At 40.3% G+C, this 26,101-nt stretch overlaps 2 protein-coding genes across 2 annotated transcripts; one reads left to right on the top strand and one right to left on the bottom strand.

Annotated features, from left to right (window-relative positions):
• Window positions 1-2,895: 2,895 nt before the first annotated feature.
• Window positions 2,896-12,597, bottom strand: ubald2 (UBA-like domain containing 2). Its single transcript, XM_051388683.1, has 3 exons — window positions 12,301-12,597; window positions 6,258-6,314; window positions 2,896-3,411 (listed from the first exon to the last, which is right to left on the bottom strand). The coding sequence occupies exons 1-3, from the start codon at window positions 12,418-12,420 to the stop codon at window positions 3,055-3,057; spliced, it is 534 nt and encodes a 177-aa protein (XP_051244643.1). The 5' UTR covers window positions 12,421-12,597; the 3' UTR covers window positions 2,896-3,054.
• A 5,835-nt stretch (window positions 12,598-18,432) lies between these two features.
• foxj1a (forkhead box J1a) lies at window positions 18,433-25,208 on the top strand. The gene is made up of 3 exons (XM_051388601.1): window positions 18,433-18,656; window positions 19,338-19,950; window positions 22,546-25,208. Exons 2-3 carry the CDS (start codon window positions 19,396-19,398, stop codon window positions 23,395-23,397), a joined length of 1,407 nt encoding a protein of 468 aa, XP_051244561.1. The 5' UTR covers window positions 18,433-18,656; window positions 19,338-19,395; the 3' UTR covers window positions 23,398-25,208.
• Window positions 25,209-26,101: the final 893 nt, after the last annotated feature.

Raw genomic sequence — 26,101 nt, 5'->3', positions numbered from 1 at the left:
ACCAAAAAAACATTTCACACACACTTAACATTTGTCTCGACTTGTCCACAAACCGCTGCAGAGTTTGGTTTAAAAGGAAAAATCCGCCCTCGAGCCAAAAACGCCTCCATCGGATTTAAAGGAGCGCGCTGTCGTTTCTGCTCGCTTCAGCCCGTTTACTGTAACCTTTAACAGTGAAATCCATCACAGTCAACATAACAGTTTATGTTGTATCTTATTTAAACTTTAAATATTGTTAGTTTTTAATCAACTATAATGTGTTTTATCAGCAGATTATAAAAAGTATAAAGTAGCTCAAACTGAAGCACTTGAGTAAATTTACTTTTAACTAAGATCAACTAATCCACTGAAAATGAATCATCAGATGTTTTAAGAAGTCATTACTCGACAATGTGAAGTCATTTTTAAAAAGATGATAAAAGTGGTGAAACATTTGATGGTTTCAGCTTTAAAATGTGACAATTTGCTGCTGTTACTTGTCTTAAATGACGATATTTTGGGGGTTTCAGATGAGAACTGCAGCCTGGAGGAGAGGCTGTCTACAATACTGCAGCGTTACGTTCACCATGATGGATTACACGACTAAAGACGGCTTCAACAGTTCGCAAACTAACCAAAAAACCCCAAAACCGACGGAGCAGAATCTAAACTGTCCCTCCAGGAAGTTGTTTAGAAAAAGTTGCTGTGAAATCCGACATTTTAGGCCCAAACAACCCCCCCCCAAAGCAACGCTAAATCCTGGAGGGACCGACTAAAACCTGTCTCACATTCAGAGTAAACGTTACTGAACAGCTCTGGTCCTTTAAAGGTCGTCATCTGCTCGGAGAGGAGGCGAGTAAACTCATAACAGCAGTTTATTCTGAGTGTTTCTGGATGGATTTTTCCTTTATGTCACAGAGAATCTGAGGCTTTTCAATCTTAGCACAGTTACAGTTTTAATGGAGGAGAATAACAGCGCTGATACTGGAGCCGGTCAGACAGACAGACAGACAGGTCAGACCTGCACCAACAGCGAGTGAAAAGAAACTGTAGGACGACAAAACAGGAAAATCCTACAGAAACAGGAAACAGCTGATTGTCGGTGTGAAGCTGCAAAGAACAAAATAACCTTTCTTTCTGCGTCCCGTCGCGGTCGACGGTAACGACTTCCTCGTGACTCTTTGACTCTTAAAACTTGAGACTGAGCTACTGGTGAGTTGTTCTGCGTGTGTGTGACGTAACCCTGTGTGCAGAGGACAGCTTCATAAAAAACAAAAAGACAGAAATGAAAGTTTTTGTGGATCCGAACAATCGTTTAAGACTGAATGTGGTCTGATCCTGTCTGTGTCTGCGGCAGAGAATACATTCAGAGCACGAGGGGCCTCTCTCATCCACACAGACAGAGGTAGGAGTGGTTGAGCGTCTGAAAGGTTGTGTGGAAAATCACTGAGTTGGCCTCTAAACCCCCCACAGACAGACAGGCAGACAGACAGACAGACAGACAGGCAGGCAGGCAGAGACATGGCGGAGGTACCGGCAGCCCATCAAAAAATATCCTTAAATCAGATTAATGTGCATTTTCTTTTGTGAGTTCGTCTGCGTGACTGAAATCTTTTGGTGGAGGTTTTATTTACAAAACTGCCTCTCGTTATCCGCCCAAACAGGAAGTGCCCCAGCTCCTCAGTCGGGAAAATTAAAAGGCGTCGCCGAGCGTCTGTACTGTGGGGTGAAATGTCGTAACAAAAGGAAACTACGTTAGAAACGTGGCAGCGCTCTGTCCTCAAAACTGTCAAATTATTGCAAACTCTGCCGTCGTATCTTTACAGTTCGTCTCTCTTCACTCGTGCACGCCGTTTCCTCGACGCCTCGTCCAACCGAACGCCAGTTTGTGAGTCACAGAACAAACACATCCCGCCGTGCTGAAGGTCCACAATCCTCACAAAGATATTCTGCTGCTGCAACATGACAAAGATTTTAAACTTTTCTCTCTAGATAGTCTGTTTAATTTGTTAACAGAAGCCAAAGAAGATAATCCTGAAATAACGTCTGCAGCGTTTGATCCAAAACTGTCCGCCTGCCTCCGTGTGCGTCTGTGCTCCGTTTGTACGACACGAGAAAACATCCAAACTAACTAAAAACACAAGATAATGTCAATATATTCAACCAGAGAGCCGAGGTGAAACCAGAACTACAATCTGCCGTCTGTAATAATAATAATCATAATATTAACTAAAAATGCAGCTTTATCATAAAACTGGGTCAACAACACGTCCCTGAAGGAGCTTTAATCAGGATTTCTGTTTATTTTTAAAGAACTGCTGAATTGGAGGCGGCGCTGAGTGACGGAGGATAAACAGGAAGTCACTTCGGCTCTTTATCAAACAAAAAACGTCGTACAAGCTGAGCACCAACGTACAGAAACTATCTTTGTTAATGAGCAGCAGACAGAAACCCCCTTCAGACCAGCAGGAAGTGCTCTTAAAACCACCTCCCACCAGGTCTCGGATGTTCCTGAAACACCTGAGAAACCAGCCGGAGTCCAGGTTTCACTGCGCGAAGCATTTTTATGGCTGTAAACGAAACTCTTTATGGCTACAGCGCCAACACACGTCTATATGATCCTCTGTGGTCCACAACCTTGCTGCGGTCCACAACCTCGCTGCGGTCCGAGCGCCGGTCTCGTCGTTTATCTGCTGGTTATTGTCGACTTCCTTCGGCTCCTGAACCCGATCAAAGAAGAGTTTCTAAGAACAAAAATAAAAAGACAAAGCACTTGGACAGGTGTCATGGCTCCGATCCTCAGTGGGTTGCTCTGTTCGGGTCCTGGACTTGTTGTTTGCATCGGTGATAAGTTTCCTCAGCGACCCTCCAGGTTCTTCCTCGGCTTGGATGACTTGTGATGAAGACGGAGAGGAAAAGAAAACAGCAGTTTCTTTGTCTTTTTCCATTTCCTCTCATTCCACACATGAACCCTCCCCCCCCCCCCCCCCCCCCCCATCCCCGACAACCTCCCTCCCCCCTCTCTCATTTGGCTACACCCGAACCAGCCCCGCCCCCGCAGCCCGCCGCTCAGTCTCATCTCTGGCCGTGGAGCGCCGATACGACGGGGGGCTGCTGGGAGCCGCTGGGCTGAGAGACGGGGGGCCACATGGGAGTCTGTTGCATGTGGTGGTGGTAGTGGTGGTGGTGCATGTGGTGGCCGGTGGGTGACGACGGCGGCAGCCAGGCCGGCTGGTGGCTGGGCGGCGAGGAGGCCCAGAAGGAGCCGAAGCCCGACGTGGAGGAGGAGGGCGGCGGCGGGGAGCAGGCCATGGACGCCTGGGAGGGGCCGCCGCCGCCGGAGCCGCAGTCTGACGTCCGCAGCTTGGAGAACATGGTGATGGCGTCGGGGAAGTTGGGCGGCGTGGCGGGAGTGTTTCTCGGGGTGCACATCTGTAGGACGAAGAGAACAGGAAGTCGTTTTTAACTTCTTTAAAAAAGGATTCGGAATGATTGAGAACTTATTGATCCGAGTGATCGCTGCTGGATGGAAGATATGTAGATATATAACTGTGTGTGTGTGTGTGTGTGTGAGAAACGACGTATCATTATTATATGTCTGACAATAGATAAATGTTTGACACTGGAGCTTTAAACTTTCTGCTCGATGTAATAAAAACAGAAAACTGTCATTACTGTGATGGACGCCATTTTTAACCTCAGCTGTCACATGACCGGAGGGTGGTACGCTCATAAAAATGATTTACACAGACACACACACACACACACACACACACACTCAGAGTTCACACACAGGCCAGGAACTCGCCTCAGTTTGTAACAACAGAACAATCCGTCAGTCTGGATTTTAGAAACACTGGAGGTCGCGAGTTCAAGTCCCCTAAAATACTTGTCCTGCTTCATTTATCCAGTTAACTGTGAATCTGTTTTTACTTCCAGAGTCTAAAGAGTGTTTCCTCTTCGTACCGTCGGAGCACAAAGCGACAGGTTGAAGACTCATCGTATCACATCCATACTGGAAAATAAACATACGGAGGGTCGGTGCTGGTTCCACATCGGTTCGGTTTTACAATCTACAACATTAAAGTCACTCTAAGGTAACAAAAACACAGTGACTCTTATTTCAAGTGATTACACACTAATGTTTAAAATATGCTTTCTAATGAGACTCACAGACGTCCTCTGGCTCCAACTACAGACGCTGCTAAATGCCAAAAGTCTTCAGGGAGAACATCAATTAAAGTGTAATTTGAAAAGTGGTTAAAGTGGAGCTGGAACACACACACACACACACACAAACACACACACAAACAAACACACAGACACACACAAACACACAACACACACACAGATCAGGTGGCAGTCAAAAATAGAGGAGGGGTCCTCTCAGCTGTGCAGCAGGAGTCTGGAGGGAGGTCGGTATATTTAGAACATACAAACACACACACACACACACACACACACACACACACACACACACACACACACACACACACACACACACACACACACACACACACACACACCCCTCAATCAGCTGTTTACATTCTGCACTCTGAGTTTGGACTATGAATGGTCCTCGAGCTCAAAACAGAGCCGACTGTTCCTGCTCGGCTCCTCGGGGAGCGCTGGTGTTCAGGGCCGGATCTCTATGTATGTTACAAACAATAATGCCTCTGATGACTCGCTGTCACGCCACGGGGGAGGAACGACGGGACACACACACACACACACACACACACACACACACACACACACACACACACACACACACACACTCTGAGTGTTTCTTATTAAAACTGATTGAACTAAAGATAATTACTGTAGAAACCATCGATATATTTTCTGGTTTGATCCAACTGAGGATCAATACTGAGGCATGCAGCCAGTATTGATTGACAACACATCTGTTAAATTATTTAACATGTTCAATAAAGTCTTTTGTTTAAGGAAGCAGCTGTTTGAGGGCCTTTAATAGTCCTGCTGTAAACTCAGGGCACTGAATCCAAAAAGAAAAGCTCTATTTTCATTCATTCACTCGATCAGCTGCCTGATCAATGATCAATGATCAATTAGGGTCCATTAGTTTGATATTTACACGTCTGTCTCTTTTTCTTACAGAGAGACTTTTCACAATAAGAGCTGTTGTAGCTCAGAAAGAACCGCAAAATAACTTGTTGTCGACAGAGAGTTAATATTTGATTACAGGTTCGTTATTGCTGCAACACTGACTTCTTTCTCCTCCACGCTCCTCGCCCTCGGAGGCCATCTTGGAGCCTGTCGGGCCAGCTTGAGTGTAGGAGGAGGTGAACGGGGGTGGGGGGGTGTACTAAGGCAAAAAGTCCCTGCAGCTGACGCTCACCCCGAGTGCCTCGCAGCCCCGGGCGAGATGATGTCACCTCACTGCACCCAAAATAATAACAAACACACCCACACTTCCTTCACTCTCTCCAGCTGCACCACGCTCCTCCCAGAGCAATGGACGAGCACGTACACCACCACGAGAGCAGCGGGAGGAGGAAACAACAGCTTTCTTAAGAATGAAAACAAAACACGGCTGCAGATGTCGGCACGCTGTTCCCCTGGACGCAGCGCAGACGGGTTGAGAAACAGGGGGGGTTGCGTAAGAACAGACGTCTCCCACAATCGTCGTCTCATTCATTCAGACTCCTGTAGACTCAACCCTCCTCATAAGCCGTTGATTTTTATAATTATTATAATTATTATGACACTCCCTCTGCAACCAGGTTTCACATGAAGAGAGACGAGCTGTTTCCTGCTCAGAAACTCACCGACCAAAAACCATACAGACGATTATTGGATCTGATATTCAGCGGTTTCCTTTAATCACTATCATTATTTCTCCATCTGATTGCCGGTAAAATTAATCACAGATGCATCTTGACACCTGAACTTTACAGAGAGCCGATTCTGATGTCCTGGTCTACAAATCTAGTTCTCCAGATTTAAGAAAACACGTCACATCATCTTTATTTTAATAGTTAATTAAATCATCCCCACACGAATCTGTCAAAATATGAAGTTTCTACCAGATAAAAGCCCTGAAATAAAACACTATAAACGCTATTTAATTTAAATAAAGGGGTATTGATTGTGTGTTTTATAGCCCCAGTGTTCAGATCCTGACTGCAGCTGTGTGTCTGAAACTGTCCCAGTCAGACCAGCAGGTCAGTGGGTCCGTCCCACCGTCCACTGCAAAGGAATCAACACACGCCTTAAGTCTTTTTATTTTTTTAAAGGGGACTAAATGGACTTACCATCTGGTGGTGGTGACTGGGGATGTTGGCCTCCTGGAAGAAGGAGCTTAAGGCCGTCTGCAGAGAGAGAGACAGACAGACAGAGAGAGAGATAGAGAGAGAGAGACAGAGAGAGAGAGACAGAGAGACGTGTGTTATGATTTATTTAAGATTAGAAACACGCTACACATGAATCAAACATGTCTTATTTTCCTCCCCGACCACCAGAGAGGAAGAACTCACAACCCTCCCTCCTCCTCCTCGCCACTATCAGCCCACTGAGCTCAGGGTTAAAACTATTACCTCCATGCTGGGCTCTTAAACCTCAGAGACCAGAGAGACCAGATCCTGAGGGAGACACTGACAGGAAGACTGACTGAATACGTTTCACAGCAAAAGTTTCAGTCTGAGAAAGAAACTGTGATAATAATGAAACTGAAGGAAATACAAATACAAATACAGCAGAACTGATTGTTTGATGAGCTCACAGGTTCATAAAATGTTAGAAAAAGTACAGAAAATACAAAAAAAACAACCTCAAGCCGACTTATTCAAAATGATTTTGTTCCAAGATCGTCGGTTTAATAAAACAGGAGACAAAGAAAACCAGCAATTATTCACATTTAAGATGCTGGAAGAAATTCATTAGAGCATTAATTTACACATTTTACACCAAAGTAAAACTAAATAAATAAAAAGTAGTTTATTGAACTGATGGCGAACTGGCAGCCACTTTAATATTTGCACAATTGTTTATGTACCTTTTTAATCACTGGTTTGAGCTCCTGAAATGAACTTTTCTACGACAGTTCACTAAATTAAAGCTGAAACAATTCGTTGTTTAATTGATCAGCAGGAAAATAATCAGCCTTTTGACTCATAAAAACAACGTGTGAGCTGTGGACAGCGCGGCCTCCTCCCTGCACAAACAAGGAAGTGCGTTGGCTTCTTGTGTCGTTCCTCTTTTGTTGTGAACACAAACAACCAGAGAACCGATAACAAGAGGCATTCCTGTGAAGGGCTGAGGCTGACGTCAACTCCCTTCAGGCACAAACTAACTCATGTGGGAACCACTGACAAACAACAGAGAGCCTTCAGAGCACAGAGCAGACGTTCACTTCAGTCTACAACCGTGTAGCAGATATTTATTATGTTATTTTTAGCCGGTCATCGTCAGTACTGAGCGCGTGCGACAGAGATGAGAAGGAAACGGGAAGGCTAACTGGTTACCTACTTCAATTATCAGCTCTGCAACATATTTATCTTTACATTAATGTTATTAATAACTATTGTTCTGAGGGTGTTTCCGTCCTCCTCTAACAGAGTCAGTTGAGTTTCATATTGTTGTTTACTGTTTGACCTTCTAATGTTTGTTGTTTTCAGTTGTTCTTCCTGTTCTGTTCTGAAATGTGCTTTCAAAATAAAGTTTATTATTAATATTATTGTTGTTTCCAGACTCCTCAAACACTCCTCTGATGTACATATATTAACCCCCCCCCTCCTCCCCCCGTGAGCAAACACACGTCATTTACAGCTACTTGGTTTTAACACCCAGTCTCAGTCTCGTCTGTCCCGAGGCAGAACAGCAGTGAGTTGTTGTTGTTAAACCTTTTTCTTTAGGAACTAGAGCTGTGTGAATGAGACACAATGAGCGGCAGTAAACGGTGAGAAACCACGCCGTGTTTTCACCAGGACAGAAAGCCTCAGACGGGGAGTGTGAGCTTGTTTTACTGCCTGGCGTTAGCCTCCATTTCCCCTTCACTGGAGGCCTCTTTCTTGCCAACAACACTTCAATGAATGCAGTGGTTTCACCCCCGCCCCCGCAGCCCCTCACCCCCACGCTCGGGTTGTTTGACAACAGCAGCGGCGGCGCAGGAATGTCTGCCGTACAACGTGACACACATATCAAAGCGTGGAAGTGCCGTGCTGCCATTGTGAGCACTGGAGGCCGTTCTTTGTCTCCTGGCGGGTTTATTTTTCAGGACCCGGTTTTTGGTTGAGCGTCACTCACTAATGTCACACGGTCAGTTCACATTTCCTGCTGCCGTAAACACAAACACAGCTGACCGCCAGCGCTGTTCCTTCACTCCGTTTCCCTCAGCAGTGACAAAGACAGCGTCCGGAAACGCTGAAGAAAAAGATGGTTTATGTAACGTCGGAGGGTATTTTTAGTGACTGGTTCTACATTTGATTCACATTAAAGGGAACAAAATGTACCAGGATGTTCTTCCTAAAGCAATAAAGAAAACAGAGAAGCAGTAATCTGTAACACTACTGCAGTAATATGTGTATAAACACTTTACCTGTGTTTAATTATAAATTAAATCCACAATTTCACTCAGCTAACGGTGCGTTCGCTGCGTAGAAGGAAAACGTGAATAAACTTCAACACGTTAACTCGTCTGTTTGAATCCCGTCAGATACATTTTAATTAGCGATGGTTGTTTATCAACGAAGACCACAACTCCCATGATCCCACGCTACTTCACGGCATCGTCAAACGTTTATTGTTTTGACGTGAGAGACCCCCTAGAGGCAGACATTACATACTGTACCTTTAAGTTCAATATATACCTTATATCAGCAAACGTTAACTTTAGTGTCGTTTCCTTGTTGGTTTGCTGAATTCAAACATGTTAATTTAATACTTTATCAATAACGCACGCAGCTGGAAATAATGAGTTTCGCTTGTGATAAACTATTTAAGTTATTTATTTATTTAAAGAGGAAATTCGTGTTTGGCTCCGGCTCAAAACTGTTCCTGTAGTTCGGGCTCGCACAGAATGTTTTTGGCCCCGATCAAAGCTTTACTAAGAACGTAGCGTTTGTTATAATAACAAAGGCGACTGTTACTACCACAGAATAATGGTTCAACAATAAATAAATGTGCACAGAATAATAATAGTTACTATTTATTATTACATTTTCAGATAAACAGCGAAGCCTCGAAGGGACGACGATGATTCGCTGCTTCAAACTTCACAAACATTAATTGTTTCATCTCAACACATTTATTTATTTTTAACTGATTTTCTAATATCACTTTGTAAATAATTAATCAAATCGACGTCTGTTGTGAGTATTAAGCTGCATTCAATGTCACAACAACTCAAAATTTTACAGCATTTAGCTACAGCAGAGCCTCTTTTGTTCTCTTCGTAAAACAAATTCACAAAAACAACATTTTTTTAAACCTTGAAATCAATTCATCCTGTAATCTCTGCGGTTCAATCATTCCTCGTGATGTCCCGTTTGAGGAAGTCAAAGGAATCAAAGTCCAACTCAAACAACCCTCCTCGACCTCCTGAACTGCGTTAAGAGTCAACAAACTGCATCTAAAATGAGACGTTAACGCTGTGGACTGACGGGGGGGGACAGCTGAGGACAGAAGACGCCTTCCCGTCTCACTGAGAAAGAAAAACAACAAGCAAACAACAGCTTGTTTACTCCGACCGAGAGCGTTTCTGTTCAACTGACAGTGAAATTAGTCTCCAGGAACATCCCCAGTACCGATATCAACCCCTGTGAGCACAGAGGATTCACCGGCCTACAACACTTCATTATAAAGCTTATTTACATTTTATCTTCATCAGATTCAGCTTTCTACACGCTGCGTTCAGCCGCCCTGGTTTCAGCTCCACTTTACACCTAAAAAAGTCATTATGAGAACTAAAATAAACCGGCTCCCTGACTCACTAACGCCCAACGAGTTAAGTCCGACTCCTCTGCAGCTCCCTGAGCGAGTTAAGATGACGGAGTGGATCACAACAAGCCGCCTCCTCCCGACCGGTGAAGCACCTGCAGCCCCAACAGATCGGTCATTAGAGCGGGCGGAGGTCTGAGGAGAACCTTCAGGTGTCCAACGTGATGCGTTCAAATGTCTTATTTAACAGTTTAAAGATAAAAAGATATTCAGTTTACAATCATATTCCTTCTCCACACTCTATTCTCTATACAGCATTTAACCCTGCTTATATTCTCTGTTTTATTATATTTTAAGTGTATTTTATAGATATTCTACAGGTTTAGATCTTTTTGGAAGAGCTAATTTAATTCATTTTTAATATTCACTGTGTTTATTTTCTTTTGATAGACATTTATCTTTTCTAGTGTTGATATTTATATTTATTTACTGTTCCTGTGTCTGTGGGCTCAATAAAACATATTAAAAAAGCAGTATTTTCTCACACTGGAGGAAGCAGAAGTTTAAATGAATCATTTCAGCTGTAGATGCCCGTTAATAGCACAGGAAAGGCTCGTTTATACGAGAACAGCTGGACGGATAATGCATCTTAATCAGTCTATATATAACTGAACAAGACTAGGATCAATGTCAGACCACTTAGCTCCGAGTACAGCGAGTCTGACCTCCTTAAATCCTCCTGTAAAGTTACCAGAAACAAAAATAACCCCCGTGGTTTCAGCAGTTCAAAAACACACAATCTTAAACTGTACAAGCTCTCTCTCGCTGACCGCTTTAAATAAACTTTACAACTCAACATTGGAGCAGGAAATGTGATTAAGGGATTGTTTGGAGCCGGGCTGGCAGGTCGTTTATCATCCTGTGTGCGTTTACAGATCTGAGCTGAACAAACGAGACAAACCTGTAGTTTATAACGTGGACGAGGTTGTTGTCAGATGGACCAGCGTTAATGAAGACAACGTATCACTACATTAATCTGACCACAGCTCATCAGTAACAGATCGAAAGTGTTCGTGGTCACTGAGTGTTTATCATCCACAGCAACAAGATATCAGCAGGCGACCCGAGCGAGGAGCTAAAATACAAAAACGTTCAGGATATTTGATTATTTAAATCAATTTCCAGGTGTTTTCCAGGACGCTGCATTAAAGCTGCAGTAGGTAACTTTTATAAACAATCGTTCACAGATTCTCTGTCAGGATGCAGTGAAAGTTACAGAAAGTTATTTTTATAAAAGTTACCAACTGCAGCTTTAAACTCTGAAACAATGAGCCGCCATGTTGTTTTATTGGGAGCAGTGTCAGGCAGTAAATAATAATAAATATAAATAATAATAACAAATATAAATAATACATAACAAATATAAATAATACTAAATATAAATAATAAAAAAAAATATAAATAATAACAAATATAAATAGTAATAAAATATAAATAATAAATAATACATAATAATAAATAATAATAAATATAAATAATAATAAAAATAATAAATATAAATAATACATTTAAATAATTAATAATAAATATAAATAATAAAAATATAAATAATAATACATATAAATAATAATAATAAATAATAATAAATATAAATAATAATAAATATAAATAATAATAATAAATATAAATAATAAATATTAATAATAATAAATATAAATAATAAATTAAAATAATAATAATAATAAATATAAATAATAATAAATATAAATAATAATAATAAATATAAATAATAATAAATATAAATAATAATAAATATAAATAATAACAATAAATAATAATAATAATAAATATAAATAATAAATTTAAATAATAATAATAAATATAAATAATAATAATAAATAATAAATATAAATAATAATATTACTCTATTACCAGTTTTATTGGGAGTAGCAGAAAAGTAACGTAACTAGCAGAGTAACTAATTACTGTTGGCAGGAAGTAATCTGTAAAGTAATAACTTTACTTTTGAGCAACTAGTAATAGATTACATTCTTGAGGCTAGGCTAACAACAGCTAGCTGTGCGATGACGCGGTGGTTTCCTGAGCAGAATGTAAACAACGGCGGCCATTGAGGGTCGCGCGCACCACGTCCTCAGCGCGAGCTAGCGTTAGCTCCGAAGCTAGCTGGCGTCACGAGCGCGTGGTCGCGAGGCGGAGAGACTTTAAACACTTTAACATTAAAATAAACCCAGGAAGTAGAACCAGAGGGTTGAGGACGGTTTCCCGCTCCGCTGGACACACACACAGAGAGAGACACACACACACACACACACACGCACACACACACACACGCACACACACACACACGCACGCGCACGCACACACACGCGCACCGGGGCTCGGATGAATCTCCCCGCTCACCTCGAACTGCCAGTGGGCCGCCTGGAGGAGCTGCTTCGCCTGATCCGCGGCGCAACCGGCCGTCAGAACAAACTGGTTGATCATGATTTGGTGTCTGAGTTCGTCCACGTTCACCGACATCGCTGCTGTTTACAGGCGAACACAGTAAAGAGAAGAGCCGGGACTCGACCGCACTGAAGCCTCACAGCCCGTCCACCCTGCCGCTGTCTCCCTCCGCCGAGTCTCCGCGAGCCTCCAGCAGCAACAACAATATTTTCAATATGTCATCACCAACAACAAAGAGGAGGCGGCCGCTGATTGGACGGCTCCGCGGTGACGCGCTACTACAGAGGCGCTGATTGGCTGTCGCCGGAGAAGCGTTTAAATTCACCGGAGCGCTTGTTTTAACTCTCGGAGACACTGCCGGTGGGTGGAGTCTAGCGGAGTAGCAGTGCGGGAGAACCTCCCCGCCCTCTGCGGTCACCCCGCACGTTGGTACACGCGCCTTTATTCGTGTCCGTTACACTGACGTAATGTGATTGATTGGCTATTCAGATGAATTGATTGGCTGTTTGTCTGACAGGTAGAAAACAAACACACACATAGTAAACAGTACATTATATTTATATTTACTTATGTTGTTATGATATATTTATTAATTCTGATCGATATGAACGTTGTAAGAAAGAACTATTCAACGTTTATTGTATTTTATTTATTATTTAGAAATGATTAATGGCCAAATATTAATATATATATTATTATATTCAATAAATATGGACACATATATCTGTTTTTATAACAACTACATGTGCTAATATCCAACAAACCTTTATTTTATACACATATATTTATGTAGGCTTGCATGTATTTCTAATATATGTTGTTGTGATGCACTTAATTTAATATCTTTATATCTATATATGGCTAAAGTGATTTAGTGTCATTATATAATTTATCATTTTACTGTTATTAATATTATTCTTAATTTATATTTAATTTATAAGTTTATGTTCTTATGAGAGATGTTGATCTATATACTGTATGTATGTAAGAGTTGTAAGTGAAGGCTGATTTTTATGTACTATTCCTGATCAAATATTAATAAAAGATATAAAATATGCACAACATAATAAATATGCTCAAAACAAATGAAAGGAACAAACAGCAACTGATCAATTTAACATCATATTATTTATGTGACTGTGCTACAAATATAATACAGCCTCTAATAACAGTTTTTATCAGGTAAAACATTAAATACTGATGAAACATTTAGTGTACAACAATAAAAACGATCCATCGAGGTTGAGATGATTCTTCCTGCAGTCGACTTTCTGTCTGAATAATTCAGCTGCTGGAGGTTAAAGCACACGTGACCGACAGCATCCATTATGTATAGTTGGAGGCCGTCGTTACCTGAAGGCACCGACAACAAAGAGAAACTTAACAACCCCAATTTATGTTCTTCACCTGTATGTTAATTCACACACACTCTGTAGTCTGTAAATCAGCTCTCTGGTTGGTTAAAGCATATTTTATTGATCTTTCATATTATATTTAATAATAAAAATAACTGCAGGGAGTTTGTGTGAAACCAGAGATTTGGATGAATTCTATTTTTAGGAGCTTTTTATATAATTTTCTGTCTGTTTTCTTCTTACTGAGGTCATTGTTCTGTTGTCTCTTTGGTTGTTTTAACTGTGTATATTTCTAATATATATTTCTAATGCTGCTAAACTTTAAGAATAATAACATAATTTAGTTCCCTCACAGAAATGAACTAAATGAAGTTGTTATTTTTAAAGTTTAGATTATTATTTAAGATCTCTGAAGAGCTGAAACTGAGAATGGACTTTACACTGAAGGAGGAAACATCAGACAAACTTTAGAAATTAACAAAAACTACATATTTAATAGATTCTGGGATTTTTAACGAGGTAGAATAAGCAGACCACTTTTTCATTTACGTTTTTTTTTTAATCGTTACGTAAAAGTATTAATATTTGTTAAAGAATAATGTTAAAGAAACATTCCTGATGAAGCAGTTTTTATTTCATTTTATCAGTTTCAACAGTTTATATATATAAATGGCCAGTTTCAGTGTAAGACATCACATTATTGATGCATTCATGTGTTCATCACTTCAAGTGGAGCTCATTTTAACTATGCTGCCGGTAGCTTAATCTATAAAATAAATAATTTGTTGATAATATTTTATATTGATAATCTGCACTAAAGGACACATCTGAACATTTAAACTGATAAAACCTTTTTTAGATGATTAAACTCCCACAAAATAAACCCTCAATCATTAAAAATGTTCATTTTAACATCATATCAATAATAATAAAGCTGTTTTATACAATATTTCATCTGCTATCTTGTGAAAAATTTGTATTTTTGGACTTATAATGTGGTTATTGTGCACTTTTTCTTCCAAATACAGTCGTATAACCAACATTTTTACATTTCCTCATAATAAACTCAAACATCCACTGACTCAGAGCACAGAAAGATATCTGGCGCCCTCGTCTGTCCACCAGCAGCCATTACTTCTACACAGGCAGGAAACAGGAGACCATTATTATTATTGATTAACCTGCCAATTATAATCCTATATAATCTTATTTTAAATGATCATTATTGATAAATGATCTTAAAATCTATGAATAAAGTGAATCGTATACATCAGATATTCAGTTTACTGTCGTATGTTACAAAGAAAAGCAGAAAATATTCACATAAACAACTTAAAAGGTGATTTAATTGATTATTAAAACAGCTGCCACTAATCAATGAATCATATTTAATAATGTCTGCTGGTCTGTATCACATTGATCTGCATCAGTCTGTCAGTCAAGTCCACCATCAGACCCCCTTTAATCCCTCTGACCCTCCCGTCTGCGAGGTTACTGTGGTCGGCTGCTCCCGCTCTGACCTCTGACCTCTGACCTCTGGTGATATGAAGACTCTGACATGAAGGGTTTTGTTGAGCCTACAGGGTCCGAACAATGAGACCTGGTCCCGGTCCCGTCAAGCTGTCTGGTTTCACTGGTTTGATTGATCCAGTCTGCGACTCGTCTTCTAATCTTGAACTTTCTTTTTTTCAGTCAGTGGATGTTTTAGTGCTGAAAAAGTAACTAAATACATTTACTTAAGTACATTTATCTGCTTGAATGTTTCACTTTAATACTTTATGGGGAAATACTGAACTTATCTGACAGCTTTTGTTATAAGATTTTACATAAAAAACGTAAAATATAAACACAGTTTTAAAGATTAAAGCAGCGATTCACAAACTTTGAGTTGTCAGCTCCTTTAAACTCCTCACAAGGTCTCATATTACTAAACATTACAAACATATCCTGTGAATTTACACGTCTTATGTAAAATAATGAGAACAAATATGTAAATAATCGTAAAATTACTGCTTATTACTGCTTTTTTCACATAAAACAGTTAAAATACATATAAAAAAATCTACAAATCTATAACAGATACAGATATTTAGTGTTTATTAAATAGAATAAACTGTTAAATTTAAGTGTAATACTGTTAATACATTTCTAAAGTAATTTAATTCTGACAATTAACAGTAAAAAACATATATTTTCTGTAATTTTACAAGGATTTGTTTGTTAACTGACAGATATTTTGTATAATTCTGGAAGTTTTCACAACAGAAACGTTGAATAAATGTTGTTTATCAGTGTATAAGAGTTAGTAAACTGTCAAAATACAGTTGTTATCAGTGTAAACAGCAATAATTACTGTAATTTCACAGATAATAACTTTTATTACAGTTCTATAACTTTTAAAATTCAGATTTAAAATAATAACAATCCAATAATAACAGCACTCTGCTGTAAATGTAAGTCTGATTATTTGTATTATAGCAGAGTTCACCTGGATTTATAGATCATTTCATTGGTTTTACAGTGTAAATATCTTTAATTAAACATTAAAAAGACTAAAATAAAAAAGATTTCATGTAAAATTAATTTACAATTGATTATTAAGTGTTGTTCAGTTAGCTAACGGCAGCTACGTTAACACAAATAAATTGAGTTTTTATGATTTTTTGGGGCGTAAATTGTTAAACAGAGGAACAATATAACTTAAGATGTGATCTTAAAGGGTTAAAATTACATGTTTGATGTCACCTGGACTCTTGTACTGTCATATTTGTACTTTAACTTAAATAAAGGACGCTGTGTAAGTGTCCAAATTCTGTTTCTGAATATATTTAATCAGCAACCACCTAAAAGTTGGACCCAGCGTTTGGACTTGGGGAGTGTGTGTGTGTGTGTGTGTGTGTGTGTGTGTGTGTGTGTGTGTGAAGGAATGTACTTTTGTTCATACGACAGAAAGAAAGAGAAAGGCGAAACAAAAAGGTTTTGGCCCCTTGAACGTTCTATTAGTGTGGCTGAGTGGTTTCCTGAGGCGCCTCACAAAGGCAACTGTAAAGCAATAAAAAGGCTTCCTCATCTCTCGAGTCCTGACGTCTCCTCAGAGCTGGACGGTGAGCAGAGAACGCCACCGAACAACGGGCGGCCTCTTTAACTTGAGTTGAAGTATTAAAGTGATGCAGAAAATATTTACATTCTGTCTATTCAGCAGTTAAACGACGCTTTAACTATCATTTCTACACGTGTAAACATATTTTCTGGCTACAAACTCTCAAGGAATGAGACAAATTGTGTTTAAAGTTGGATCTTCTGAAGGTTATGACTTTAATTTGTAAAAAAAAATCATCTTGACCCTGAAGATTCACGTGTCAACAGAGAGATATTGATGGGAACTCTTTTGTGGCACATTAGAAATCAATACATTGTTCTAAGTCTAAAATGTGCCCATAACAGATCAATACATACTTATGGTAAAGAAACCGCCAGCTGTTGTTTTACAGAACTTTACCGTAATTAATACGGTAGAACTTTTCTATTATTACGGTGCTGTTGAGCTTTAATCCATATTTTACTGTATAAATACAAGTTTTTACCATCAAATTAAACAGTTTTACAGAATAAAAATATGATGCTGACGGTGGTTTTCTGTTAAATTTAAAACAACTTTAACCTATTTAGAGTTTACGGTCTTTTACCGTAAAATCTACAAAACTTTGATTTTACACATTATAAAGTATTAAATTGGCAGCTCTGTATCCAATCCTGGACTTAAATATATATATATAAATATTACTTATTTTTACTCAAGTTTACTTGAGTATTTCTACTTCAACTCAAACACATTTCAGAGGGATATATTTTACTTTTTATTTCCACTACATTCATCTGACAGCTATAAAACATACAATAACCTTATAAAGTGCAGCACATTGTTAAAGTTTAAACCAGTTTGTCTTTATCTGACAACTGAATGCTGACAACAATAAGGTATCACCTCACTACCTCACTAATCGTATCACACTGCCAATTTAAACCATCAATAACATCACAGACACCTTAATCTAGAATACAAACAGAATATAAAGTGTGTTTATAGTAGTTAACAATTAATTAATTAATTAATTAACTTAAATCTCATCTTACAGCAGCGTTACAGTACTTCTATTTTGTTAATTTGTAATATAAAATGTTAAAAAATCAACGTATTGATCTGTTACAGTTCAGACTCACTTCCATTTAGTGAAAAATGTCTTTGGCAATAAAAACAATGTATTGATTTCCAATGCCACCTTTATATGTTTCTATATGCTTTCATAATGTGCTACAATCATGTTTTTAAGTTAAAATATCTCCATTTGGGGGCTTTTTCTAAACAAATATTAATAATAATTTATATATTTCTCCTTTTAAAGTCCCCCCCCCCACCTGGCCACCATGCTCCTCTAGATCCGCCCCTGTTTAGGCCACAATCTCTCCTTTATGTTCTCAAATGAGTCACATTTTTAGAGTTTTAATTACTGTAGAATTAAAGTAATCCGTCGGTTTCATTTAAAAGTCCTCAGAGGTCCCCTGGTGCGTCCCCGGGCCTCAGTTTGAGAACCGGCGCTGCAGCGGCCACAGTTGACTCGAGAGTGATTAAAAATGAAGCGCTATAGAAACCAGCGGGCCAATGGAGGAGCGGGAAGCTGTTTACAAGGGGGGGGTGTACCGTTTCTATGGTTGCTGGACAAACCTCCTGCACCAGGTATTAAACTGCCTCCCCGACAGATCCCGCAGCCCGCTGACACCCGCAATAAAGACCTCCGCAGAGGAGCAGAAGCGCCAAACAGTCCGCAGGAATTCCTCTTTTTTCTTTTCTTTCGCACACAAGCTGACAACAGGTGCACCGAGAGCAGGCTGAGGCCTAGAAGAGCGGCTCGTTTTGGGATTTAAAAGGTCTCCACTCAGCAGAGGAGCAGACAGAAGGTGAGTTTAAACTTTATTTATTTATAAGAACAGAATTTATCCCCCCCCCCATTCTCCTGAATCTGCACCTGGAAACGGATCTGAAGGCCTGAACTATCCGGGTCAACTGTATCAGCTCTTAACAAATAAAAGCATAATAAATAATTACTTACAAGCATATTGTTTTATATAATATTGACTGTAAAATAACTTTTAATTAAATAAAAACATTTCCTGATTTTACGCGTAAAAAAGCCCAAATGCGCAAATATCCTCAGAAATACAGCAAACATTGCATCTGAATTATAACAACACAGTTTTAAAGAGATGTTTCCACAGTTTCTAACACTTTAATTCAGTTCTGAGGGTTAAATGCCTTCAGGTGTTGTTAGTAACGCCGTGCGCTCTTTGTGCGCGCAGCTCAGCGTCAAGTGCGCAACAGAGTTTCTCTGGAAAGTTCTGCGACATTGGCGCTAAAGAAAAAGGCTCCTGCTCATCAGGACCAGAGGTTTTATTTTATTTATTTCAGAGTCTTTAGCTTTAGCACATGTTCTCCTCGCGCAGACAGCCAGGTGACAGACGGCAGGTTGAAATGGGGATTGGAGATCTTTACGCACACAGAGGCTCTGTTTTCAAATGGGGCCATCATTGTTTGCCCTTTCGCACTTGTTGAAGTCGGGTGTATATTTTCGGTCCTGTCAGGCGGTGGCAGGGGGAGGAGGAGCAGGAGCTGGGTGACAGAGAGGTGTTGGAGAGAGCCATGCTGTCTCTGAGCTGTGCCGACCCCTGGCCCGAAGGCTCGGTGGGGCTGGAGGAGGAGGTGGTGACCGCCGCCGCGCAGGCTGAGGAGCGGGACAGCGTCAGTAACAACAGCAGCAGCTGCAGCTCCATCAACCTGGACGACAGCCTGACCAGCCTGCAGTGGCTGCAGGAGTTCTCCATCCTCGGTGCCAACGTGCCGCAGCAGGCCCACCACCAGCCGCACCTGTTCGGCCACCAGCCGCTGGGCTCCGACGCCCCGGCCTCCCCTCTGGCCGGGGACCCCGCCTCCATCGGCATGCCTCTGACCCCGGGGAAGCCCACAGCGGCGGCCTACAGCAGGATGCAGTCCCTGCCCGGCATCGTGGCTCACGGTCACTGCCCCGATGAGGTGGACTACAAGACCAACGCGCACATCAAGCCCCCGTACTCGTACGCGACCCTCATCTGCATGGCGATGCAGGCGAGCAAGAAGAGCAAGATCACTCTGTCCTGCATCTACAAGTGGATCACCGACAACTTCTGCTACTACAGACACGCTGATCCCACCTGGCAGGTAAAGGACACACACACACACACACACACACACACACACACACAGACAGATGACCCCACAGAGTAAACAATAGACTCTTTAAAGGATGCATCTTTTCCAACAGACTGTTTATTGTCTGCAGGACCCTCTAACATCGGACATAATAAAAACCTTTAATTCATAAAAACTTAAAATGGCTCTGCAGCTTTATTTGGATAATCAATTAATTATTAATAGTTTTTATCCTACATCAGCTGTTTTTAACACGTAATGTATAATTTGCTTTAGTGGAAACATTTGGTTAAAGAAAATGGATTTAAGTGAATTTATTCTGATAAATTCTGTTCACACATTTTAAATAAGTTTGGAGAAATCCTGCATTGAGTGTAAAATACTTATTACTTTTAATGGAATTGGTACAATTAACTTAATTTACCCAATTTACCTTCACAATAAATCCTCGAATATTTTTTCATCCTTAATATGTTTGCGTTAATAAACTTAAACGGTTTGGAGTTACAATGTTTACTGGCATTTAAGGCAGGAAAGAGTTTTATTTTAATTTATTTTATCCCCTAAAAAGTTTTAAAATGTTGTTAGTAAATATTAAATAGGCTATAAATGATCTTCGCCATTCGAATTAAAGCAAAAACCTCAATGTGATGCGTTTAGGATGTATGAGGTAATTTTATAGACCAGTGGTTCCCAATCCGAGGGTCTGGGACCCCCACTAGAGGTCACCAAAGCTTCATGTATGGTTGTGTGACCTTCTTGATTTTAAGGAATTTAAGAGAACCGATATCTCAGTGTTTGGTTCACTACTGTAAAGAAAAAAAAAGTAAATGTAAAGTAATCGAAGAATGACAAGAAAACACTGAATTTGTCCAAAATGAATCTTATTAAGTCTGTTTGATTGTTAAAAATTATAAAATATACATAATAAATGATAATTGTATAGAAAGTTCCCTAAACAGGAAATGATCTGCTCAAACTTAATTCAAATCACTGGCTTTACACAAACTTCACTGTTTACAGTTTTTAATATAATATTAAATATCCATAAAATGTGCCACTGAGTCAGTTTACTAAATGATAGAAAATGGCTCCCTTAAGGAACCACTGATATAAACTTTCTCCCCCTCAACTCGGACTGACTTCCAGCGTCCTTTGGCTCACAGCTGGGCTTTGCTTCTATTTAAAGATTAGTAAAGAAAACCTGAATCTGAGAGGAGCACACTGCGAGGCCTGCTGCCACACTCTCAGGTATTAGTGACTTCGCTGTGTGGCTAATTAATAAACTCCAGAAGCCAACGACACTTCGCTCAGCTGCACTAAACCTGCAGGAAAAACACTTATTTTTACGTATTCTGTTCACTGGTTGTTCTGCTTGAGCAAAAACAAGTGATGTGTGTGTGTGTGTGTGTGTGTGTGTGTGTGGGGGGCAGCAGATTCCCCCTCCGAAAAAAAAAGGTTTCAAACAAAGTTTAATTTTGCCGGATAAATGATTGATGAAGCCGTTAGCTGTACTCCCGTGTTTCAGCGTCTGGCTCAGACATTTCAGAGCGTTTTGTTATTGTAAGGCAGTACATGGGGCAGATAATATTTAACAAAGGTCAGCAGGTCACAGCTCTGTTTAGACTTCAGTGGAAGGAGGGGGGGCAGTTGGATGAATGCAAGGGTGCACAGTACATTAAAGTGATCCCATCTCTACTTCCTGCTGATGCACAGTCAGTTTAAAGGTGACTTTCATTATAAACTTCTGTTTTTAAGTTCAGCATTGGAAGATTTACTCGACTCTCTTGTCTGTACGGTAAACATGATGCTACAGCCAGCAGCTGGTGTAGCTTAGCTTAGCACAAAGACTGGAAACAGGGGGAAACAGCTAGCCTGGCTGTGTGCAAAGGTAACAACATCCACCTACCAGCACCTTTAAAACTGATTAACACAAAACTTCCTGTTTGTTTAATCCCTACAATAGAAACACCTGGAAATTGATTCAAATGACCAAATATCCTGAATAAGTTTTACTGTAATTTAGCCGTTTAGCTGTGGACTGATTAATGTTACGTTTAGGAGGAAAGTTGGAGTCGAAGTTGGAGCTTTTTGTGAGCAAGTGCTGTCCTGTATTGTCAAGAAAAGCTCCTGGAAAACGATTTCTCACAAACACTCTGGAGAAACACCTTCGCACTAATCAATAAGTTCAAAAATGTTGTGTTTTATGACATGTTGATGTTGAAAAAGAGGCAAAAAGACCGAATATCACCCAGTTTCTGTTCTATAAATCAATGTTGAAATTCTGGCTGGTGCTCAGCAAGAAAGCAAATTTCCATTTTTGTCCAATCAATGAAACCTTTCCGCAAATTGTATCAATCGTTGTGAGTTTCACCGATCATATCAGTCTCCATATCAGCAAAACGTTGAGCCCTGAGCTTTTATTCTCACTGGAACAAGTTGCCAAAAACATTGCAATGTCTTGGAAAAGCTGCTGTGGAATCAGATATTTTAAGCAACAACAATCGGCCAAAAAAGCCCACGAAAACAGTTTCCTTCAATGTGGCGTCTAAAATAAGTGTTTTTTGAAGCAATCATGTAAAAATATTCTGTCTCTGTTTCCAGAACTCCATCCGACACAACCTGTCGCTCAACAAGTGCTTCATCAAGGTGCCGCGGCAGAAGGACGAGCCAGGGAAGGGCGGTTTCTGGAAGATCGACCCGCAGTACGCTGAGCGTCTCCTGAGCGGTGCGTACAAGAAGAGGCGGATGCCGCCGGTCCAGATCAACCCGGCCCTGCAGAACAGGCTCAGGATCAACCTCCAGCCGCAGTCCAGAGGCCCCGCGGGAGGTCAGAGCGGGTTGTGCATCAACCCGGAGTCCCAACGCCTCCTCCGGGAGTTCGAAGAAGCGACCGGCGCCGACCAGAACTGGGACCCTCATCTGGCTGAAGGTACCATGCTGGGGTCTTGGCCTGTGGTCAGCGGAAGAGGGGGGCAAAAGAGGAAACTGGGCTCCAGAATTGGTGGCGCCAAATATCCACGCCGCTCCAGCTCCCCACTGCTCACCGTGGACGAACAGAAGGAGATTGGACCTCTGAAGGGGGACTTTGACTGGGATGCCCTGCTGGACTCCGCCCTCAGCGGGGAGCTCAGCCTGGAAGGAGAAGAACCTCTGAGCCCCATCATGAAGGAGGAGGACCTGACAGTGCGGGGGACCCACATCTCCCCCGTGGAAGCCCCCGCGGGGACGGAAGACATCCACGTGTTGGCGGAGACCCAAAGGAATAATGACGTGTCGGACTTTGACGAGGAGACCTTCCTCGCCACGGCCTTCCTGGAGAGCCCCTGGCCGGAGGAGGAGGAGCAGGGCCGCAATGATTTCCTCTGTAGCTCCACCGTCAACCTCGACCAGCTGTTTGACCTCGGAGACTCGCTAGGCGGAGACCCGAGCACCCGGATTGACTCCCTGCTTTGAGGAATAGCTGGTCGTCGTTCACGCTGTAAACTCTTGGCTACCGAGGAATAACAGACTCTTTGTTTTTGTTTTTTTACAACATTTATTGTCCTTTTCAAGATGTTTAAAGTATTTTTAGAATTACATTTTGATGCCGATTCATACAGGAAGTACATTCCCAAACGCCTACAGAGCAAAGATGCCACAATGTACAGCAGCAGCTCACATCGTCACGGTGGAGAAAACGTCCCTTTATGGCGAAACCAGGAAATGACTTGAGATCACAAAAAATATGTTGACGTTTTAAATGCAGGTGTGAACAGACCCTTTCGGATGACACATCATGGTCTCTGTTTACATCGTAAAAAGTGTGTTTTCATGTACACGAGGCATCAGAAAGAAACGGCTGACACTATACAGGACGGCGGTCAGTGTAACGGATCCTCGATTTGAATATGAGAAAACCAAAACTGGAAAACGAGCTGTTTCCTGACAATGAGTGAGAACCTTTTGTTTTCCATTTTTTTCATTTTTCTTTTCTCAAAAAAGGAAAAACAATTTCCTTTTTAATTTCAAAATAATGGAAATGGGACGTTTGTTTTTTCCATTTTCAAAACAAAAAATGGACAACACGTAATATTTAGTGTTTTTTCCCCCCATATTTCCAAATTTTTAAAACAAAAAAACTGAAAATGGGTCTTTGTTCACTTTTTTTTATTTTAAAAACAAAAAACTGAAAACTAGTTGCTTTTTTGTTTTTCGGTCTTTTTTCCCCAGTTTTTTTTTTAGTTCAACGGAAATGGGTCTTTTATTTTCAGTTTTTTATTAAAAAAAATTAAAAAATTAAAAACAAAAATGAAAAACTAAGAATTTTTTCTTTCAAAACATAAAAAAAAAGAAAACTTTTTGTCGTTTTCCGTTTATTTCTTCCTTTATCCATTAACGGTAGTCTGGAAACAGCTCCTATCCTGATTTTCGTTTTCACTTTTATCAACAGGATCCGTTGTCTGACCGACTCAGATGCGTTTTGTCTGACAGGAATCTGTAAATACTGACAGCAGCACTATGATGATGAATTATCAGATTATTTGCCAAATGACGTTTGGTGTTAGGAGTGATTTTACTTTACTAGTTGTTTTTTGTTTTTGGGTTTTTTTGGTACTAACTATTCTCTGTATGCATTTTTCAAAAAATACTTAGGAGCAGTTTAACTAGATTAATGATAATAATTACTCAGCATAACTTTGTTTTTACAAGAGGAAGGGAACCTGACTGCAGCGGTCGAGGACACACCTGAGCTTCACGAAACAGCTCGAGGCGAACTTGAAACGGTCGGTTTTTAAAGTCTCGTAAATGAATACCCGACCTTCTATGTGCCAAGAACAACACTTGGGACTCGACAGGGTGGCAGTGTTTTTTATTACAAAGACTAGATGTCTTTTTATTCGTAGCGGCGATGCAGACGGAGAGGACGTGAACATCTGGACGCAGCCTGGACTAACTAAAACCAAATCACTTCCTTATAAACTCCTGTTTTAAAATGTGTGAAAGTGCAATCAATGTACAGTGATGCTTGTTAGATTTCAGCTGTAGGAGTTCATGCAGTTTACTTTAGTTTTCACAGGTTTGTGTGTTACGAGGTGCGAATACACTCAAAGCAACCATGAAACGTTTGTGTATTAGCTTCTTCTTGATCCATAACAAAACATAATAAAGGCATCTTACCTCATGATTGGTTCTGTAAAGTCAGAGACGCTGTATTCATTCTTTTACTTTACTGTTCTTATTTTATTTTCTGCTTTGACAAATAAAGACAAATAAGTTGTACTGCATCTTGCTTGTCTAAATTATACATTTATTATTATTTCACTTATTTATGCAAAAGCTAACAGGTCCCAGGTTACAATATAATGCTAGCGGACTGAGCCGAGCTGCAACGTTAGCTCAGCTTGTGGCTCTGACAAGTTCAGATCCAGACATCCGATGACGTGATGAAAGAGTTAAAAAGCACCAAGATCTAAACAGTGGATGGTAAAAATGTGTAGTGGTACCTGGAGAAGTTAGTATACTCTTAATTTAAGCCCCAGATCTTTTGTTAAACACAGTGACATGTAAAGTCTACTCTTAAATATTGAGTCAGTAGTAACTGCTAATAGTTATTTAACTTCTGCTGCAGGATCATTACGAAATAAGCATTAGACAGAAGAGGTTCAGACTGTGCGATCAATACTCCCTCAGTGAACATTGGTTATATTAATAACTTTTAGTTATTGCAAGTATGTTCACCTGATTCCTGGAATAAAATACAGCGCCTTTAAAATCAATCCACCTGTAGTTTTAGTAGCTTTATTCCTGCTATTACTGTAAAAGGATGTTATATATATATTATATATATATTTTTACAGTATAAATACTGTAAAAATGTTTTTACAATCAAAAGAAACAATTTAAAACACCATATGATGCTACACCGCAGGTTTTCTGTGTAATTTGCCGCATAAATAAAGGTTTTTCTGTGAGATATCAGTGTTTTACTCTCACGGTTTCACAGTTTTTCATCGTTAAATCTAAAGACTGAATTAATTAAACATTAGCATACGATGTTAGCATTTAGCTCAAAGCAACGCTCTGCTGTTAACTTGGCTGCAGACTTGTTTTCCTCTGCTTGCTGTTACACTCCCTCCCCCCGTTGCTTTAGTGCGCCTGTACGTGAGATTTACGTTGG

Source organism: Dicentrarchus labrax, unplaced genomic scaffold (genome assembly GCF_905237075.1).
Source record: "Dicentrarchus labrax unplaced genomic scaffold, dlabrax2021, whole genome shotgun sequence".
Taxonomy (NCBI): Eukaryota; Metazoa; Chordata; class Actinopteri; family Moronidae; genus Dicentrarchus; species Dicentrarchus labrax.
This window is presented reverse-complemented; position numbering and strand designations above follow the sequence as displayed.

Excerpts from the sequence above, each read along its gene's own strand:
- ubald2 (XM_051388683.1), bottom strand. The coding sequence starts at position 12,420 with ATGTCGGTGAACGTGGACGAACTCAGACACCAAATCATGATCAACCAG. Across the intron at positions 6,315-12,300 it reads CGGCCCACTGGCAGTTCGAG|ACGGCCTTAAGCTCCTTCTT; the intron begins GTGAGCGGGGAG and ends CTCTCTCTGCAG. Across the intron at positions 3,412-6,257 it reads CCAGTCACCACCACCAGATG|ATGTGCACCCCGAGAAACAC; the intron begins GTAAGTCCATTT and ends TTCGTCCTACAG.
- foxj1a (XM_051388601.1), top strand. The coding sequence starts at position 19,396 with ATGCTGTCTCTGAGCTGTGCCGACCCCTGGCCCGAAGGCTCGGTGGGG. Across the intron at positions 19,951-22,545 it reads ACGCTGATCCCACCTGGCAG|AACTCCATCCGACACAACCT; the intron begins GTAAAGGACACA and ends CTCTGTTTCCAG.